The 21169-nt window shown below is 42.9% G+C and overlaps 1 protein-coding gene across 4 annotated transcripts in view; it reads right to left on the bottom strand.

The window, feature by feature from the left end:
* Positions 1-21169, bottom strand: part of DVL1 (dishevelled segment polarity protein 1) — a 110541-nt gene that overhangs the window by 11579 nt on the left and 77793 nt on the right. For 3 of the 4 annotated variants that reach the window (XM_075604782.1, XM_075604784.1, XM_075604785.1), the window contains 7 exons: positions 12841-12970; positions 8423-8516; positions 7636-7705; positions 6374-6513; positions 5557-5633; positions 5050-5117; positions 4165-4314 (listed from right to left, as the gene is read on the bottom strand). In XM_075604782.1, the coding sequence (XP_075460897.1) occupies positions 4165-4314; positions 5050-5117; positions 5557-5633; positions 6374-6513; positions 7636-7705; positions 8423-8516; positions 12841-12970 (729 nt within the window). The remainder of the gene's footprint in view (positions 1-4164; positions 4315-5049; positions 5118-5556; positions 5634-6373; positions 6514-7635; positions 7706-8422; positions 8517-12840; positions 12971-21169) is intronic. The other variant, XM_075604783.1, reaches the window with a different exon arrangement.

Here is a 21169-nt window from a genome sequence, read left to right on the forward strand (position 1 = left end):
GGGTACAGATCAATACAGTGTCAGAAAATGGGCAATGAAAAACATTAAAAGAAACAAATACAGTAGAATCAAAAAGCCTGTAAAAATACAATTACATACGTTAAATATTTTTCTTACCTTTAGAAGCGTTGACCCTCCGAATCCCAGCGTTTCTGCAAACTCTCGTACCGCGACGTCATCAAAGTCAATCCAATGCCATCCACCTTGAAGATCCAACAGGTAACAAAATTCTTCTTTCTTTTATCTTCTTCTGTCATTATTTCTTTATTTTCTTTAATGTTCTATCTTCTTTATTCATCTGTTAATCCAACCCCATGGTAAATCCACAACACGATGTCCAAGGGAGGTACGTCACATCCTTCAAACCACATGACTATATTACATGGTATTAGAGCCAATGGGATTGAAGACAATCCCATTGGTTGCTGTACCATGTGATAGGTTACATTAGTTCAAAAGGATGTTACAACATCCCTTAAAGTGATGTCATATCCTTTTGAACTAATGTCACCTATCACATGGTACAGCAACCAATGGGATTGTCTTCAATCCCATTGGCTCTAATACCAAGTGATATAGCCATGTGGTTTGAAGGATGTGAAGTACCTCCCTTTGAGATGACGTTACATCCTTAACCAACAACAACAAAAAAGAGGCGGGCACATGATACAGTGTCCAATCAGATTGGAGCTGTACCATCTGACCTGAAAATGTGACGTCACAGGCCATATATAAGGCCTTGACGTCTCAGTTTCCCCCTCGAAGCCGACTAGAAAACATCGTATTGTGGATTTACCATGGGGTTGGATTGACAGATGAAGAAAGAAGATAGAACATTAAAGAAAAGAAAGAAATAATGACAGAAGAAGATAGAAGGTGATAGAAGATAAAAGAAAGAAGAATGTTGTTACCTGTTCCGGATCTTCAAGGTGGATGGCGTTGGATTGACTTTGATGATGTCGCAGTACGAGAGCTTCTTGAAACACTGGGATTCGGGGGGTCAACGCTTCTAAAGGTAAGAAAAATATTGAATGTATGTAAATGTATTTTTTCAAGTTTTTGGATTGTATTTTCTTTTTATGTTTTTCATTGCCCATTGACTAATAATGTATTAATATGGACCCGTTTATTATGTGGCTTAAATTGTTTGTAATTTGGACGGCTTGTTTTTATTTCATTTTCCTATTGTTTAGCGTTTTTATTTAATTATTTATTTTGTTGGCTTCTGGTTTTAATTGATGTGTTGCCTAGAGGTTTTATTAATTAATTGATTTGTTGGCTAGTGTTTAAAATTATTAATTGGTTGGCTAGTGCTTTTACTTATTTAATTGGTTGGTTAGTGCTTTTATTTCTTGAATTGGTGTGTTTAGCTGCTTGTGTATGTTTTATTATTGTGTATTTTTGGCCTTCAGGCTTTTTTATTAGGATGACCATTGACTGCTATAGTGGCTTATCATGCCGATATTATTTGGGTATGATGTACCACTATGCCAATTAATGGGTACAGGGTGGGTATAGTGGTCCCGGGGTGGGTGGTTAGGTCTCCCGGGTGGGTAGCAGGGGAGAGTGGGTTAACCCCTTAATTACTATAGCGGTTACAAACCGCTAAGGTGATTAAGGGGTTAGGGGCCATTATATTGTATTATTTATTGTATTCTTTCTGGCAACGGAGGACATGGCCCTGCAGTATGCTGATGAGGACACCCGCGGGGACCACCTGAGGGCCCCCAGACACCAGTGGGGACTACCCGAGGGCCCCAGACACCCGGAGGGACCACCCGAGGGTTCCCAGACACCCGCAGGGACCCCTTGAGGACCCCCGGACACCCGCAACCTCTGGTATCAATCATGTTGGGGTAGAGGAGGTGGGTATTAGTGTTTATTGTGGGTAGCGGGGGTGGGTGACGGGGTTAACTCTTCATTGCCTTAGCTGTTAGCCGCTAAGGTAATGAAGTGCACTATAAATCCATTTATAGTGGGTATCAGCTCTGGAGACTCCCAGCATCAATCCGATGCAGGAAATATGCATATTTTTTTCTAAGTCCCCTCTTGCGCTTATCGGCAGCTCCTCACCACCTTCCTGACAACTTTTCCTGGCGGGACGATTTTGAGAAGAAATCTCTATTCTAGAGCCGCGTCTAGCCTGAATAAGCGAATCGGGGCTACTAGAATTGCACGAGTTTGAAAACCTGCCGATAAATGGTGTCTCGCCGCTCGTTTGGCGATTTTGTTTCTGGGGGAAAAAAATTGCCAAAAAGGGCTTTTATCGCCAACTTATCGGGGCTTACTGAATCGCTGTAGACTTTTTTGGCAAAAAGGCCTCAGTAAGTGGCTTATCGGTGCTTAGTGCATAGGCCCCATGGTTTGACACTTATTTTGTTATTATATAATACATCCCAGTAAACACTGGAATATCAGCCACCATACTGTAATGTATAACATCAATACATTTCCTGTACTTCACCCCGCGGAGTGCCTATTATTTTATCTACTGATACCCGGGTAATAGCCCTTTGTTTTCTCAGAGTGCCGTCTTGACTAAGTGATATTGTAATGTATTATGTAAAGCATTGAATTTGCTGTTAGAACTATGTAACAAATATAATCTATTATTAATCATCTGATATGCATTACTTGGGCACCCTGTAGTGGATATGGAGGCATAATCTATTGCCTTTACATCTTGTCCTACTTTTAGCTGATCCGTGCCCATTAACTGTATCCTACTGTGTAACCATAATGCTTAATGTGTACTGGAATTAATGTCACATAGCTCTACAATAGAAAGGCCCAGGCCTCCTCTATGTAGGTAACATACAGGCCACTCGTTTGTAGGGTAGCTGCCCTCATTCTGACACTGTAATACGAGACATGTGAAGTCACTGCAACTAGACAACCACCATTGATCAATTAAGTGAGAGAAATCAAGGGCTAACAAAGAGCTGAGACATGGGTGGACAAAGACCACCACAGGGTAACAACGTCATTGGACATCAAAAAGATACCCAAGAAAGAATATATTTGAGCTTTGGCTAATAATAAAAAAAAAAATACAGCTGCTCCTCCCTCACTGACTTCAACAAGATTACTTGATCCCCCGAGACAATGGACAGAAAGAAGGGTCATCTTATGGGGGGGGTGAAAGGAAGAACCAGGTGAGGTGTTACCTGACTCCAAGGGATATCATAGAAAATCGTATTAATCAGCGTTCCAGGACAATGAACGAAAGAAGACCCAGGCCTTTGCCTTATTAGAGTCTCCAGCATGATCACAGAAGTACGCATGGGAAGCGACCGCTAAGGTTTTAAAAGCTCCGCACACACTATACTTTCATCTAAGAAGAAAAACTGTTGGTATATACAAAGGCATCACTCCCAACAATAAATGTAGACACAGAAAAGGGAGAGATATAAAATCATATTTATCTTTGGCCATAAGACACCTTAAAACTCATGCAAGTGAGTGGAACGGGTCTTATGTTAGAAGACTGCTTATTAAATATGGGCCATTATCCCCCAGTTTTTTGTTGCAATACAAGACTGTTAATGCTGCCTACCCACATTAATTTACTCACTTGCCCCCTTTTAAATCTACTCATGACGTTATACCCATCGGGCCACACCAGACTGTAAGACGAGGGAGCAGACCTGTGACACTAGACTAAACCAAAGGGTTAAATACCAGCTCTTTGTTAACCTCGGTTTTATCTCCCTGTAAAGTCCAGCTTGTCTATTTGGGCTTGTCTATTTGGAGACTGAATACTACGTAGAAATAATAAGCAATAGGCAGAGTTGGGCTGACGGAGCGGCTCCGGGAGTGAAGGCGCTGACTCTGAAGACAATGACACTGACTTGAAAAGAAGGGGAGTTCAGTTTGAATCCAGATGTCAGCTGATGGGGCCCTGAGCATGTCACTTATCGCTTCATGCACCAAAATTAGATTGTAAGCTCTATGGGGCAAGTGCTCGTTGTACATGCCAAATTCTATGTACAGCACTGTCCACACTGTCAGCTCCACATAAGAAGAAAGGATTATTATTATTATTGATTTCCTTCCGCCTGGTTGATTAGCCCGTTGGTGGGTTTGGGAGAGTTCAAGCTGTACACTGCTGCCCCATAGCAGGATCAGTCTGCTCATAGTGGGGGGGGCTGCAGTGTGACTTACTTTCCGACTCAGGTATAGAGCTTGTTAATGAGGAGCTGGTGCATGTGATGATGCTCATGGATGGGCTCATACCGTAACGGGGGTATGCTCCCGTCAGGGCTGAGGTATGAGTGATCCAGGCAGCCGGGTCTATTGGCCTCACAGGTTCAGCTGCAACCAGGACAAGGAAGAAGAAACACACAAAGAGAATAGATTATAAACAGTTACCAGAACTAGTGTCAGAATAGAGATTAACACCCATATTTACTAACAGGTGATATTCCATAATTCCCTGTTGCCGGGACACACCGCAGGATCCATTCACTGAAATGGGCTGTAAGATGTCTTCCAGTGTCGGGAGATTCCTTATGGAGTAGCACATCCTAGTAAATATGGGCCTAAGTGTTGTAGAGATACAGGGTGAAACAAAATAACATTGTTTAAATATTGCTGCGTGTTTCTGAAAGATGTCTGTTCATATATCACTCCAGCTTTCCTTCTGTAAATACAGTATGTAGTAAAACACAGCAGCTTGGTGTCACCGTGTGACCCTGCCTGTTCAACTAGGCCACTGTGTGTCTGATAGAGAATACAAAACTTACATTAAAAATGCCTGTGATCTTCCAAACTGTCCCCCAAAAAACCCTCACCCCTCATCCTGTCTTTTGTATCACTGGATGATCTTATGACACAATTTTGGTTTGTGGGGTTGATTTTCTTCCTGGCTTTTCTGTGGTAAGTATACAAAGTTCATGTGTGATTGGTATTGGTTGAACTCAATGGATAACCAATGTATTATTAACCTATGTATTACATTGGTAGTAGGGTTGTATTGTTATGAATATAGAGTTTCCCACTGTGGACCTTAATATCATTGTTCAGTTCACGGTGTCTTGCATCACTTACCCCGTGGAATGGTGAAATAGCTTCTTGGTGTGGGATCCCAGCATTTTGCCACCGTCAGACTGATTGGCCTGCAAACACAGCAACACACAGAACTGAAAACAGGTGTCTGTGGCTTTCTGTTATAGTGATCACTGCATAAAAGTTTACAGTGAGTAATAGAATATTGAGTAATATGTAATGCTGCCCTTGAATACTCACTATAGATTATGAATATTGCAGTTTAGATGTTATGTTTCATATAGTTAATTAAAGCAACCCTGTCTTTCCCAATTAACGCTTAGCAAACAGTGCTTTCACTGCAGCCACACACAGAATATAGGTTAGGAAATAGAATATTGCTCTGATTGACACAGAAATGCAAAGAGCATGCAAACCCACAGTAAAAAGCAATGCTTGTCTCATGTGCATGAATGACACATAGCAATGAATAATGCAAATCCAGAACTCATAGCAATGAATACAGTACGAGCTGAAGAATAGATGGTGATCCAACACACAAACACTTACCCTGGTTTAGAGACAATTTCCCGTAGGACTCTCACTGCATCATCATTGCTCATGTTCTCAAAGTTGACTTCATTCACCTGCAAGAACCAGAGAATCGCTGATCACACAGTGTTCTCAATGCCCACATTGGGGTGTGAGCTGTCATCACTGTAGCAGTTAATCATCTGTCAGATTGTAATTCATGTGGAATCACTCTGCCAGAGATTCTCTAGTCTAGTCTAGTCACTAAACTATGCCGGTTCCTCCAAATATTGGCATGTTCACAGAGGTTATTCCAGGCAGAGCCTGAAAACGTACTCACTCTTTATTCCCCTTGGTTTGGTACACGGGGTATATTGTAACATACAACGGCAGGGCCCCTATCTCATATGCTATAAAGCCGCTTATCCATGTGAGGAAAGTTCTGAGCTCTATTTATTTCAATTTACAAGCAGATTCACAGAATACTCAATACGGGACTAAATGTTACAAATAAATCGGTCTATCAAGCACCATTTATGACTGAAATAAAAATAGAAAGATTAAAACTGGACCCTCTGGCAGAACAAGAGTTAATTAACTTTAAAAAAAAACCCATAAAAGTAAGAGATATTGGAAAAACTCCCTGACTCAAGGGGTTAGCCTTTGGTCACTTTGACCGATGGGGAGAGTGCAGGGGGATTATGTTTATTAAGAATATGTTACAAAATGTTGTAAACTGAAAAAAAAATACAGAGTGCAACAAACTAAGGAGACCAGGTCTGCATCAGTTCCCCAGCAATGATACGGCTGGGTCCCAAGGCAGCTGTGAGAGTCCCTAACCAACGGGAAAATGTACCTGCAGAAGCATATCTCCTGGCTCAATCCGTCCGTCAGCTGCGACAGCTCCTCCTTTCATAATAGAACCAATGTAAATTCCCCCGTCCCCGCGGTCATTGCTCTGTCCCACGATGCTAATGCCTAAAAAGTTGTACTTTTCTGGTGGAGAGGCAAAAAAGATGACATGAGGATGATTATTGATCAAACTATCCCAGCTGGAAAACTGGAGCAATAATAGCCCAATCAAAGTGGATGTTTCTTTTATTTGATACATCTCATATTAGGTTTTTTTGTACCACTTTTTGAGACAGTGATCATTTATAAATAGCTCCCAGAATAACGTGGTTAAAAAAAAGTTGTCTTTTTTTAAGTCTACTTTAAAGATGATGTCACTTTGGACAGGTCACAGTGGTGAATTGTCCACTCTGAAACTGCCATGATATACAACTGCTCATTGTACCGACGTATCTCCCTCTTTTACACCATCAGCTATTACTGAATAAATATAACATCTAAAGCTTTGGATGAGGTCTCTGCAAACCTGATGTTATCATTCAATAGGATCTTTATTGTGTGGAAATTAAAAAAAAAAAATTAAAGGCTTCTAGTCAATGTGCTGTGGAGTCCCATGTCAAACACATGGACATGAAGAGGCTTTGCAGCATATTGAAGTCTGGTTCCATAACCTCCACTTTCACAGAGCATAGAAAAAGCCATGCTAACTGCTGAATTAAGGAGATATGACCAGGCATCATAATGGAAACACGAAGGTCGCACTATTACAAGGTGACAAGGTTGTATCCACTCTGGACACTTCATCTGGACCCAAGATTCAGGAAATGCTTCTATAATCCTCAGTTTTTCAGGGCATTTCCAAATCCTACCACAACCCTTGTCACGGAATAATACAAGGTACAGGATTCTGGGGTTTTAAACGCGGAACAAAAAGCAATGACTATTTTTGACTGCAATGCGGTAAAAGTCCATTCATCAAGGAGGGGGTAATATATATGTAGTGTTTGGCAGCATAGAATATTTGTGAAACCAAGCTACAGTACTACAAAACACTTTATACCCTCAGACAGAAATTACTCTGAAAACACATTATGCACACAAGAAAACTACAAAGGCATATCTGACTTTCATGTTTTATACTTGCATATTACGGTAACACACATTCGGGAGATGATGTATGAAGGTACACATAAAGGAATAACTGTTCCCAGCACAATAGCTGTCATGGGATACCAATGTGGCCCTGTACCAATGCATGTTTCTTACCCATGTTTAGCGTGACTGTGATAATATTCAGAGACATGGTGGAATCTGTGATGCTGCTGAAGGACGAGGACTGCGAGAGAGAACGGGGAAACACTTAGAATAGACAAGATCTGAACCTGCTTAGTCTCTAGGCTTCTGCTCACTCTGTATAATGATTAATCTTGCCATGCAGGGATCTGCTGGACGGATCTCATTAGCCCTTTATGTCTCTGTCTCACTGCATTACCCTGTAGAGGAACTGGCATACAAGGTGACCCCTTCATGTGTGGTGTAAGAGACAGACGCAATGGGGCATACGTCTCTTCTCCCTCTGTACTATGTCCTCTATGTGTAGGAGGGAAAAGTGCAGTCTTGATTTGTGAAGGGGTCAAGAGGTCTATGAGTTTTAGTGTGATATACGTAACTAATAGAAAGAGAGCACTCTAGGTACAGTAGGTGGTTGATGTACAAGAAAACATGGCATGAAGCATAGCAGAGAGTGAAAGTAGGTGGATTACTCACTGACATCATAAGATGAAATTGAATAATAAAACCACATTATTTCATGGAGTAATGCGTGTGTAGTTTCACTCACTGCATCTTATGTAATAAGGCCTCTCAGTCCAATTTCAGTCATTTTAATATTTGGCTTCAGTATTTTTAATATACCAACAAACATAGCTAATAAAGAATGAATATGTCGGTCTGCCATAGAAAAGTTAAACATCCAAGAGGTCTGCAAATAGGAAAAGTTTGAGAACTCCTGTAATAGGAATTGGCACAGGCTCACCAAATGCTCATCACCCACCCTATCAATCTGACGCATTTTTTGCTTCCTCCGTCTCCGTTTGTGTTTGCGGATAAGCCGTGAAGATGTGCTCTGTTCAGTGGAGCAACTTAACCTGCACAAACATAAATAAAAAGGGTTATTACATACTCTTTCTAGGCAAATTATTACTTTTTATTTCAAATATCAACTGTATGCTGATGACGCAAATTTACTTTTCAATTCCAGACTTTACACCTGCTGTCCTGGCCAAAGTCTCTGAATGTCTCTCCGTAATATCATCATTGATGGCTCTTTGCCGAGTCAAACTTAGCATGGTGAAGATGGAGCTCCTCATACTTCCTCCCAAGCCTGGACCTATTGCTCCCTTCTCCCTTACTTTCAGTAACACCATGATACAATATGTAACACAAGCATACTGCCTAGGTGTCACATTTGACTCCTTACTCACATTCATACTATCGATAAAACCTGCAGATTATTCCTCCATAACATTGCTAAGATACGTTCTCTCCTATGTCGCTCTATTCCTATGTCGTTCTACTGCTAAAACTCTAACACATACCCACATCCTCTCCAGTCTTGACTATTGTAACCTTCCACTCTCTGGCCTTCTTGCTATGCACCTTTCTCTCCTACAATCTATCTTAAACACTGCTGCTAGAATCACTTCACTTTTTCTAAATCTGCTTCTCTCCTGTTGAAATCCCTCTCTTGACTACCCATTGATTACCGTATTATTTACAAAATGCTCCTTCTTTCTTTCAAGGCCCGTCTAAAAACGCACCTCTAACAAAACATTGCAGTAGCTCCAAAATACTCACTCTTTGTATACGCACTTAACATAGCACTCTCCTTCTGTTCTCCCTGCATACCACTTAGATTGTTAGCTCTTCGGAGCAGGGATTGCTTTTCCTAATGTTTTCTTTTATGTTTGAAGTGCTTATTCCTATTATGTATTACATCTCATTTTATTGTGTTGCATCCATTACTGCTGTGAAGCACTATATGCATGGATGGCAAATAAAGATATAATACATATATGTACGTACATAAACACAGTTGTCCCTGGGCAGGTCCCAGTGGGCACTGAAACGTCAGACCCAAGCCTTCGGTTCTTATGGGTATTATGTAAAAAAAACAAAACTCTACTCATTGTTAATTTGACTGTCCAGTGCTAGTTACACACAAACGCGCACACACACACACATACACACACACGGTTGTGTTGGCTTATACATACAGTATATTATTGTGTGTGCAAAGGACGAGCCCTATATTACTATACACCACTGTATACCTATAGTCACAACACTGCATTATCATTTCACACACCGAGCACTGCATCCTCACTTCCCATGCAGTGACACTACAATGTATTATCACGCCATCCAAGGTGACCGAGAATGTCATTATCAATGTTTCTATAGAGACCCACAAGATCGAAACAGCTGTCTGTGAGTAGGTTAGCTGGCCATGCACGTCTTTAACCCAGGCTTTGCTGCAAAATGTATGTGGAACAGCAGGCTTAAGTTTAAAAGGCTCAATGCTAACGTGGATGAAAAGCAAAAAGTGATGACCTGTAAGTGCTCATTTCCATGTCATACTTATTACCCAGAATCCCTACCTGCAGTGGAAGCACTGTATGCTGTAGGATTATGGCGTAAGGCCGCGCTTATAGTGCTGGCGACGCGACCAATGACGTCACCCGTCGCCACTAGCGAAAGTTATACTTTAGTTTTAAGCGACGTTGTATGCCGTTTCATCACATGCACAGCAATAGATGTGGGAACCGATCCTGTATTAGTTCTTGATTTCTTGCAAAAACATTTTTTTTTTAAATCTTAATTTTATAAAAATGTAGCAGGGAGTTTTTTTTTAATGAAAGAGACCAAGAAATGTTGCCATTATTGTGAAATTTTTCGTTAATTAGATGTAACATAAAGTAGATCACGTGGTCACTGAAGTTTGGAGCAGGGACTCCTCTTCCTAAATGTTACTTTTATGTCTGGCGCACTTCTTCCCATTATGTGTTATTTGTACTACTTGTTATTTATATGATTGTCACGTATATTACAGCTGTGAAGCGCTATGTACATTAATGGCGCTAAATAAATAAAGACTTACATATACATACATGTGACCTTGAACATCAGGATCATATGACCTGCAATTTTTTGTGTGCACTTTGTCCTTTATTTTAGCTTTTTTTTAATTGCAGATTTTACAAACTTTTGCCCATGTCTACACAGCAATGTAATATTACATCACATGCATACATAATAGCATGATTATACTAACTGCTTTAACATTGTGTTATCCTTGTAAACACTGACACAACACTGCATTCTTGCCTTACACAGTGAAAAAGCACAGCATTGTTTAATTACTTCATACACAGTTGACACAGTACTGCATTATTACCTAATGTACATATACACAAAACGACAGTCTTACTCCATACTGTGACACTTCCCTTTCACTCTATACAGTACATTGAGACACAGTTGCATTCTCACACTATACTCAGGGGTAAGCAGTGCAAATAAATACAGGGTTTAGCTTCCCGTAAACCCTGAATCGAGGTTCACCTTCCAGTACACCTGGCTTCGTGTAGCTAGATTTTAGGTATACAATGTAATAATAACTTTGCCTTGTTTCATAATTCAAACTGGAGATATACATATCACTAAACTTTCAACAAGAGGAGAAACTGAATGGTGTACTTTGCTAGGAGCATTTGGCATTGAAAATTCTCCAATCCTCAAACCCGTAGATCAGAAAGAGAGCGGTCTACTTGAAATTCCTGTGGTAACTAATCTGTTCTCATAATGACAGGTTATTTTTTTGTATTCTTAACAGTAGTTTTCTTGCCCAGATCATTTAACCACCTAACTGCTGGTCAGAACTCATTGCCACATTTGGCAACAAGTGGATTAATGACAATAGATCATATTTCATAGGACATTATTAGGAAGCAGATCGGAAACGTACGTATGGATTAAGGTATTCCCAGCATGAGCTATGTTTTAATTATATTACCAGTTGGATCTTTTAATAATTTTGGCTTTGTTATGAATTGTTTTATGAGTGGTGGTATTTTCCATTTTACAAATCCCCTCTCCCCCCACCACCCCTCTCTTTTAAACATGATGTTTGTTCTGTTTGACTTTATTTCACTTTAATAAAATTATGCTGTTGGTCAATAGTTAGATAGGTGGCCGCTGTAGCAATGGAATTCATGATCTAAGACTTAACATAGTTATCTTCATGTCGGAATTCTGTGACAGCCAATTGGGATTCATCTTTCACCTCCCTTAATTCTATGCAACCTTTTAAACAAACGTGCTATCATCTCAGTAACATCCTCCTCTTGTCTCAGGCTTCAGGAGCCCCAGGGAAGATGTCTTGATCCTAGGGTGCTTGGGGTGTGAGATGAGAAACAGAGCTAAGAGGAGTGATGACAAACTGCTGCCAGAAAAGGAAGCAGACACACCTTGACCGAAACAGTCCCCCCTCGCTCTGCAGTCATCATGTTCTTGCTTGCCTTGGAAACAGAGCAAACAACTTGCAAAGTGTCTGCTCATCTCTGTGCTGCCTGCACAAGTGGTCTGATTGTGGAAGCACATATGCCTTTGTAATTGTAAGGAGGCTGCTCATCTTACACTTCTGCCTCTGTCTGGACAAAGGATCTACTTATACGAACACTTTTTCCCATGTGTAAATTAATTTCATTTTCCTTGGATGCTGCTGGGTTTAAAATGCAATAATCTACAGACACAGCTCAGAATAAGTGTAGCTTCCCCCAGCACTCTGCCTGCTACACCATATCATTTGCTGTATACAAAAAGCAGGCACAGCACACGGATACAGTGCTCTAGTAAACAAAGCATTGCATAGTGTAGTACTATACTGTACATTATGGTGTTCTGCACACTGATACAACCCATTGGGTTATCACGGAGCATAAGTATATAATAAAAACGCTATGTTAAAGCTGTACTCAGGAGCTGGACGGTGGGACTTTCAGCTCCGGGGTCTCCCCGGGTCCCTAGAAACATGCCAGGTGTTATAGCTATCTCCAAGGATTTCAAAATGTTTACCAGATATAACAGGTCCCGGTTGGCCAATAGAAAACCGCAGTACCATCTGTTCCAGCTTTCCATTGGCCGGCCATTCAAACTCCCTGGGAGAACACTGGTAACTATGCGGTAAAATAAAGCAGTTTATCTCCAGTGGAAACCCTGGTTCCAATGTATCCTGTATCCTGTGGCACAGCAAGATTGTGGAACAGAATCACCCAGGTTCAGCATAACATTGCAGATGTATTATGCATATGGATATGCATCAAGATGGGGCAATATGCGCCAGAACACAAAGCAAGAGGTTTCATCTGCGTCAATGTGCACTTGATACCCACCCCCACAGTGTCATCCTACCTGCTTGTGTTCTCATCCTCGTCAGAGTCAACGAAGCTGCTGGACTCCAGCTCGCTGCTCATCACGGTGGAAGAGCTGTCATAAGCTCCCGGAATCCGCTCCAGTTTGGGGTGTCCATTGAGTCTGGGAACTGCCAAAACCGAAGAAGGAAGAGACTAAGTCAGGGGAGCCATAAAACTATCAACACCAGAGGGGAAGAACAGCTTGGGGACCAAGGTCATGAGCACTGGAGAACCAGAGACGAAATATAACGCATAGTATAAAACAAGCAGCAGTGTAAATACAGAGAAACAGCGACCAATATCTCTTATGCCCATCCAGCCATGATTTTACCTCCTGTGTCTCAGATTGTTATCCTGGATTTTACATGTGTTGATCACAAAGCCAGTATTGCCTGACCAGAGGAAGAGAGCAGGAAGGACTCTCGAAAGCTTGTCATAGAATATTAATTGTTGGTCCAAATAAAAAAAAAGGTATCACCTAATACTGAAGTGCTAATTTATTTCGTAAAATTACAACTGTGCTAGCATGGCTACTTGATTTAATTCAGTTATGTAGAAAAAAATATGACTTTCTTTTCTTTAATCCGGATGACAAATGGGTGGCATTGACACAGGCAGACAACGAAGCAGAGAAAATGTAGTGATCTTAAAGCAGCAGAATAGACTGAATTACATTAAAAAAAAAATGTGTGAATTGTAGCTCCGGGGACCCCCTGCTTCCAGAGATACGTACCTCCGTAACGGTGCCGGTATCCCTGAGAAGTTTTTACTAAGGCTCCATTTTTGGGGTACCCCAGTTTCTAACATCTAGTCCAGATTGCAGAAGCCAGAAAGTGTCTCCACTTTAATACTTGGAGGATTTTTTTTTAATGCAGATTGAAGAGAGATAATTAACGCATTTAGCAGCACAACTTGATATGTCTCATGATAACCTGGTGAAATCGCAAGATGACAGACTTGGGGAAGGAATTGGAGCAATACGTTTGATACATTAATACAAGAAGACTAGGGTGACCAGACGTCCCGGTTTTGCCGGGACAGTCCCGGTTTTTCGTGGGCTGTCCCGGTTGCCGGTCAGTCCCGGGAATGTCCCGGTTTTTCCTCGTGACGGCGGCGGTGCTCGGGGGCGGCGGGGAGGAGGAGGTTGCAGCAGCCAGGCCGGTAAATATTTTTTATTAATGCCAGGGTGATTGGATGGAGAATGCAGGGAGGCGGGACTTTAGAATGCCGGGTCGCAGGGGATTGGTCAAGGCAGGAGGTTGCCGGGGGGTGGGGCTTTGGCTCTCCCAGGGTTTCCCTCCCCCTGCACTCTGGCTCCCGGCTCTCTCCCTCCCTCGGCACTCTGGCGCTCCCCGGTACCCCGGCTCCCTCCCTCGGCACTAGTCTCTGGTCCTCCCTCTGGCTCACCGGCTCTCTCCCTCCCCCGGCACTCTGGCCCTCCCTCTGGCTCACTGGCAACCCGGCTCTTTCCCTCCCCCGGCACTCTGGCCCTCCCTCTGACTCCTCGGCTCTCTCCCTCCCCCGGCATCCCGACTCTCTTCCTCCCCCGGCTCTCTCTCTCCCTCCCCCGGCACCCCAACTCTCTCTCTCCCGGCACTCTGGCCTCCCTCTGGCTCCTCGGCTATCTCCCTCCCCCGGCACCACGACTCTCTCTCTCCCTCCCCCGGCACTCTGGCTCCCCGGCACCGCGGCTCTCTCCCTCTCCCGGCACCACGACTCTCTCTCTCCCTCCCCTGGCACTCTGGCCCTCCCTCTAGCTCCGGCCCCCCCGGCTCCCTGGCCCCCGGGGGAGGGGGGAAAGGAGAGAGGGGGAGGGAGAGAGGGAGAGGAGAAAGAAGGGCGAAGAGAGGGAGAGGAGGGAGAAAGGAGGGAGAGGAGAGAAGGGGAGAAAGAGGGAGAGGAGAGAAGGGGGGAGAGAGGGAGAGGAGAAAGAAGGGGGGAGAAAGGAGGAGGAGAGAGGAGGGAGATGGAGAGAGAGGGGGACCGGAGAGGGAGAGAGGGGGGGGGGGTGATGTGAGATGCAGGCGGGGGTGATGTGAGATGTAGGGGGGGTGTTTAAACCCAAATCATTACAAAATATATACACATTGTTTATTCAAAATTATGAGTTAATTATTATTTATTACCCCTACTGCTTTACGCATCTATTTTGTGATTTACCCCTGTTGAACATGTGTCATCCAGATAGGGGTTCCCCACAATTGTACGAAATACTTAAAGGGTTCCTCCAAACAAAAAAGTTTGGGAATCACTGCTCTACACACACAAACACACACTGCAGCCCCCACCTCTATACACACAAACACACACTGCAGCCCCCATCTCTCTATACAGAAACACACACTGCAGGGCCCACCTCTGTATACTGTGACACAGTCCAAAGATGTTAGGCAGCTTTCTGCCCCGTTTTAGGCCAGAAAGTGCAGGAATAGTTAAAAATGATCCGTTCCACAGCTTCCCATTAACTCAGGCAGCTGGATGGAAAATCCAGACCACAGATTACAATGGCTCTAGTTCTCACTCACCTGCTCTTCTAATCACATGCACAGGTATTTAGAGCAGAGAGGTTTTGCATTTCACTCTCTCTCCTTAGAGCCTGGAGGCTGGGGGTATCGCTGCTCCCCTGTTTCCAGTTTCGGGGTGGACGGCCCCTCCAAGTATCACAGTACCAGAGGATTTGCCTGGACACTTGGGACCGTGTTCCCACCACGAACAGATAAGACAAAACAAATGTTTATTGCTGTTGCTAAAAGACTGTGCTGTATCTAGTGACCCTAAATGAGAGGGCATTGTTTTAAGCTGGGGAACCAGGTTAGTTGGCCCAGTTAGTTCGCAGTTAGAGGCTGATTCTGATGTGTAGTTAGTTCCCTGAAAGGGATAGGATTTCTTTATATGATTTGGTTTTTATTTCTTAAAAGTGACACTGTGTGAAATGCTATGACACTGATATAAGTGAACCACTGAATGAAAATGTCTGAGTGCCTCCTGCCTACACATGTTAAAGCTGCAGTACCTTACTTGGATGAAAATAAAGCAGGCAGAAGCCTGAGTTAAGCAATATAATACTTTGCATGATCCTGTTTGTTGTATAATTAACCCTAGAAGACTGTGTCGGGAAGAACCCAGACAGACGTCAGCGCTACAAAAGAGGGGCGTTTGTCACAATACATAAACACACACTTCAGGACCCACGTCTATACACAAAAACACAAAAAATTTTTTAGATCTTTATATTATATATTTATTTATCTTGCCTTTGGCTGTATCCTCCCCTCCAAATTCCGTCAACATGGCTGCGCGACGTCACGTAATGCACATTGCCATAACAACGAACCGCTCTGTGACGTCACGCGGCATCAAGTTGACATGACAACGGGATGCATTATGGTGACGAGGCATCATGTGATGCCACATTGTCATGGCAACATGTCACCGCCTGACGTTAGTGTCTCATTGTCATGGAAACAGGGGCGTGACGTGATGTACATTGTTTTATAAATAACTTTTTTAAGTGTCCTGGTTTTTCATTTTGAAAATCTGGTCACCCTAAAGAAGACGCAAGATGAAAATGATGCTCTTTGCATCCAAACTGCCTCAGCATATAGCCCCACTCTCTGTAAAGAAAACATAACGTACTAACCCTCCAACTGTACCGATTTGGCTGCTACAGTACAGTTTAGGGGCATACTGTATCGGCCTGCAAGCGGTGAACCTGCTTCTACTGGCTTCCCTCGACAAAGGGCCAAACAGAATCTTTGGTGATGCTGACAGGCTGTCCGCGTGGTGTCAGTACATGGTCAGCCGATCAGCGTCGCCATGCTGGGAGAAAGGGGGTGACAGCTTTGCGCCCACAGACCCGGTCCGCCGCCACTACTTGCCCTGCCTACAGCTTGTGACTTACAGTAAGTGAAAGAGACTGAGTTTTTTTTAAAATGTGAAAATGTTTTAGGGGTGTTGGGAATCTTATATTGCGTGCTGGGGGTCTCATGAAGGATGGTGGATTATCGATGAGGGAGGATGTGTGTATTATAGGCATGGGGTGCATGCCTACCTATTTTAATCTGGGAAATGTTGAAGGATATGAAACAAAAAAAATACTGTACGCTTTGCCTTTGCAGTCCTCTTATCCCCATTACTAACCAACATAAGTGTATTTTCCCATATTCATGTTCTTTAAAATGTTTGCTTAGTGCTGCTGGCCAAGTGTGGAGAGTTTTAAAAAATGAGGATTGGAATAATTAACTATATCTTTTTTTAGAGAAACCTATACACTGAACTGAACGATATGAAGGGGTTATTATAGAGGCTTAATGTAGCTCCTGATCCCACTCCAGTAAAGGCCCAGATTAGTGCCTGTGGCTTCTAAACAGAAAGCCTTTCATCCCCACCTTGCATAATCCATTTAAAACAAACTAAACACATTCTAATCTGGGTTTCTGGCATTACAGCTTCACACCTGGATTTGGTTATGTCACATCTGCAGATTCCTGTATCTCCCACAATGAGGCCAACCTTGTAGTGAGGGGTTAAACCAAAAAACTCAGGCTACTTAACCAGCCCCTTGCAATGTGACACCCTTTGCACACAGCATGTATAAATAACCATTGCAAGGACAATTGTTCCTGCCATGTTATGATGTTGTCACTGCATAAATAAGGCACAGTATCCTATCACTGGTTGTAACCCAGCCCCTGAAAGGTTCTATTGCAAAGCTAACATATTTAGAAAAGCACCCTTATGCTTAGTGTCAGGAATGCAGGCCAAGAGGTCTTTAGAGCATATGATAGGAACTATAATGCTGGCAATCCAGAACAGGGGACACATTTTGTTAAACATTTAATAATCACATTCAGTTATGGGAAGGGTATGCGAAAATGTCATCAGAAACCAGTGGCTCATCCTGTTACTCTCCATCCTTTATCGCTATAACATGTCGGCACATCTCTTTTTCAATGATTCTCATTCTCACTGTGACTGTTCTTTTCCCTGTTTATATCTTTGCCTCTTACCCGCTTCCTGAAGGAGTTCAGGAGAACAATCAAGTTTCTACATTCAGTATAAGGCTGAGTCCATAGAGACTGCAGCCGTGCGGAGGCGCGCGGAGGCTGAGGGAAAGCGGGTGCTTTCCCTGGCCTTATTACGCGCACCGTCCGGGGGCGTGTCTGGGGCGGGCCAGTGACGTCACAGAGCTGGTTCGCCCTCATTGGGTGAACCGCTCACGTGACCAACCCTCCGCTCCCTTCAGCGCCAAAACTAAAATTGAGCTGTCTCCTCCTCCTCCGCACACCTGCGGAAGCGCACCCTAAAGCCGCACTCATAAAGGGTGCCGGGGGAAAGTCTGCTGCCTCAGCGCGGGTCAGCGGCTAAGCGCTGACCATGCCCGCGGCCTAACGTAGGAGCCCACACAAGCAGTGTGTTGCAAGAGGGTGGCGTGGTTCCTTCACTTCCCACAAACACCCAAAGGCATGGCAGCTATGTTTGCAAAGGCGGGAGACAGTCGCTCACTTTGTCTCACCGCATGGCCACTGGCAAAGCGCTAGCTGATGCAGACTGATTGCATGTTCAGGGAGGACAGAGGTACAGGACAGAGGTATAGAATAAGTACCATAGGGCTATTGAATAAACATTCAGTGCACTTGAGGGTGGGATTCCGCTTGTTTGCAATTATAGAAATTAGGTGTTTTTATTCATTAAATCAATTGCCCCTGTTAAATATTGTGAAGATGTATTTCTCCTTACTGGAGAAAATTGTAGCTCCTTTTATATGTATGTATGTATGTGTGTATGTATGTATGTATGTATGTGTGTATGTATGTATGTATGTATGTATGTCTTTATTTATATAGTGCCATTAATGTAAATAGCGCTTCACAGCAGTAATATACGTGACAATCATATAAATAATATAAATAACATATAAAGGGGAGAAGTGCTTCAAACATAAAAGTAACATTTAGGAAAAGGAGTCCCTGCTTCGAAGAGCTTACAATCTAATTTGTTGGTAGGAAGAACGTACAGGGACAGTAGGAGGGTGTTCTGGTAAGTGCGTCTGCAAGGGGCCACGCCTTATGTATGAGGTGTTAAGTATCAGCCATGGAGCTACTCATATGCTTCCTTATGCTTCCTTATGCAGGTGTGTCTTAAAGGTGCTAGTCGTATATTGAGGGGACAGGTATTCCAGAGGTGTGGGGCAATCAGTGAGAAAGGTTTAAGGTGGGAGAAGGCTTTAGATACAAAGGGGGTAGAAAGAAGACATCCTTGAGAAGAACGCAAGAGTCTGGATGGTGCATAGCGAGAAATTAGGGCTGATATGTAAGGAGGGGCAGAAGAGTGTAAAGCTTTAAAAGTGAGGAGGAGAATTCAGTGCGAGATGTGGGATTATGATATAGATAATAGAAGTATATATACTAGATATGAATAGAGGTAAAATCTTTCCAAGCAAGGGGAAGGCTGCTTCACATTATATGTAACAGGAGGCCAATGTGGTTATCGCTGTCACTGATGCAGTGACCTCCAACATCTTGCAGACCAGGAAGGCTTTTCCCTGTTACTAGTGAAGAACCTGAGCATTGTTTGCAGTTGGAGTACAGAGGGGTAATGCATCAATGGTTTCCTGGTGTCATTTTGTTAAACCTGATTTACCGAAGAAACAATTGTCATAGATTTCGACTGTAATTCATGATCTTATGATGTATGGCGTAGAAATGGGAGCTCTACCAACACCTTAATTGTTGCCCTTACCAAACACAATAACATTAATCAGGCAGGCACTGTAGATGCATCTTGATAAAGGTACCAAGAAGGAGCAAAACATTGACGCCAATATTAAAATAAACTCCAGTGTGGATTTGATATTAATGCCGATACATGTTACGTGGTAAATACCAGCGTTATCTCAGGGTACAACGGTGCATTCATACCCTTTACAGTGAGTGTTCAGAAGGGCATCTAATGCATCCTTTCACAAACCTAGTACTGAGGGTGTTCCTGGTGGTTTTTAATATGCGGTTATCAAGGTGTTATCACTTCAAAATGTGGGTCACCCTGGCTTATCTTTTCTGTAAAAGAGAATGGGATTTGAAGCATATTTCATTTTGAGAAAGTACATTTGTACTCCTGAGGTGTCAAAGTATGAGACGAGCCTTATCCCTTTACTCCTGTGAGCATCTCGTTTATCACATGCCCACAAATGACAACCTTGGATCTTTGTCAGATGCCTTTGTTGCCCGTATGATGATATTTCATCAAATATTACAACCTTTTGGGATCATAAAGGGAGAATGTAGACGGTAAAATGCCGTACAGTGCAAGCCTAATATCTAGATGGATGAAGGAGTTAAAATGAGAAGTGCTATTTGAGTAGACAGTCCTTTGCATGTGTGTATATTTTACTTGCAAAGTGGGATAATCAAATTACTCGTTTTAAAGGGTAATAGTGCTTGTGAGTGCTGTAAACTGCTCTTTGGCAACAGGTAATGAGCATGGGATACAGAGTCATCAAGCTAAAATGTACTTTAGTTTGATAGGATTGTACATGTTCAAAAGAAGGCAATCGCCCCATTTAATGACCAATAACAAAAAATCTATTGTGGAAAAGCACATCCCACAACATTTCAAGCACCAGTCGGCAGATTTAAGTCAATGTGTGCTGTATTTTCTTTATGAAAAGGAGGATTTGAACTAAATGTCATTATGCAGTGCGGCAACTTCATTTTCATGGTGAGGGCAGCTCATTAAGCAATGAACCATTAATGGGTTAATACGTCCTTGTCGAATACAATTTGTGAGCTGCTTGGTCCCAAAGGAGACATAAAACATAAGCTCCCTTATGCACATGTGCCACTGTCTTTTCATAATTCCCCTCTGTGTGTTCACATCTGCCAGACTATGGCTTCCTCATTCAGAGCACACTATACAAAGGTTTCCTGTAGAAAGGACCCAAGGAATGGGGGGTCTCACAAAGGTTAGTGTCTGGTGGTATGTGTCCAGGTGATTGTCTCCACGTAGCCAGAGGCTATTATGGCTTACAAACTTCACAGCTGGAAGGCTGCAGAGCTGCAGGTCCTCCAGCCTTGAAGGGTTTAAAGAAGAGCTTCAGACATACTCACACTGGATGAGCACATATGGCTGGATAGTCAAACCATTCATTGCTAGGAATAGAAACAGAGAACAGCTCAAAACCAAATTCATACCCTCTATCCATTTGTCAACACAAAACTGACCTTCACTTTTGAGTTTTTACACTCCTGTATTTTGGCAGCCAGCTTTTCTTTTTTAATTTTGCCTGCACAACAGCTGTTCAGAACATGAAGAAAGTTGTGCCCCTA

The sequence above is a fragment of the Ascaphus truei genome, chromosome 6 (genome assembly GCF_040206685.1).
Source record: "Ascaphus truei isolate aAscTru1 chromosome 6, aAscTru1.hap1, whole genome shotgun sequence".
In the NCBI taxonomy this organism is placed as follows: domain Eukaryota; kingdom Metazoa; phylum Chordata; class Amphibia; order Anura; family Ascaphidae; genus Ascaphus; species Ascaphus truei.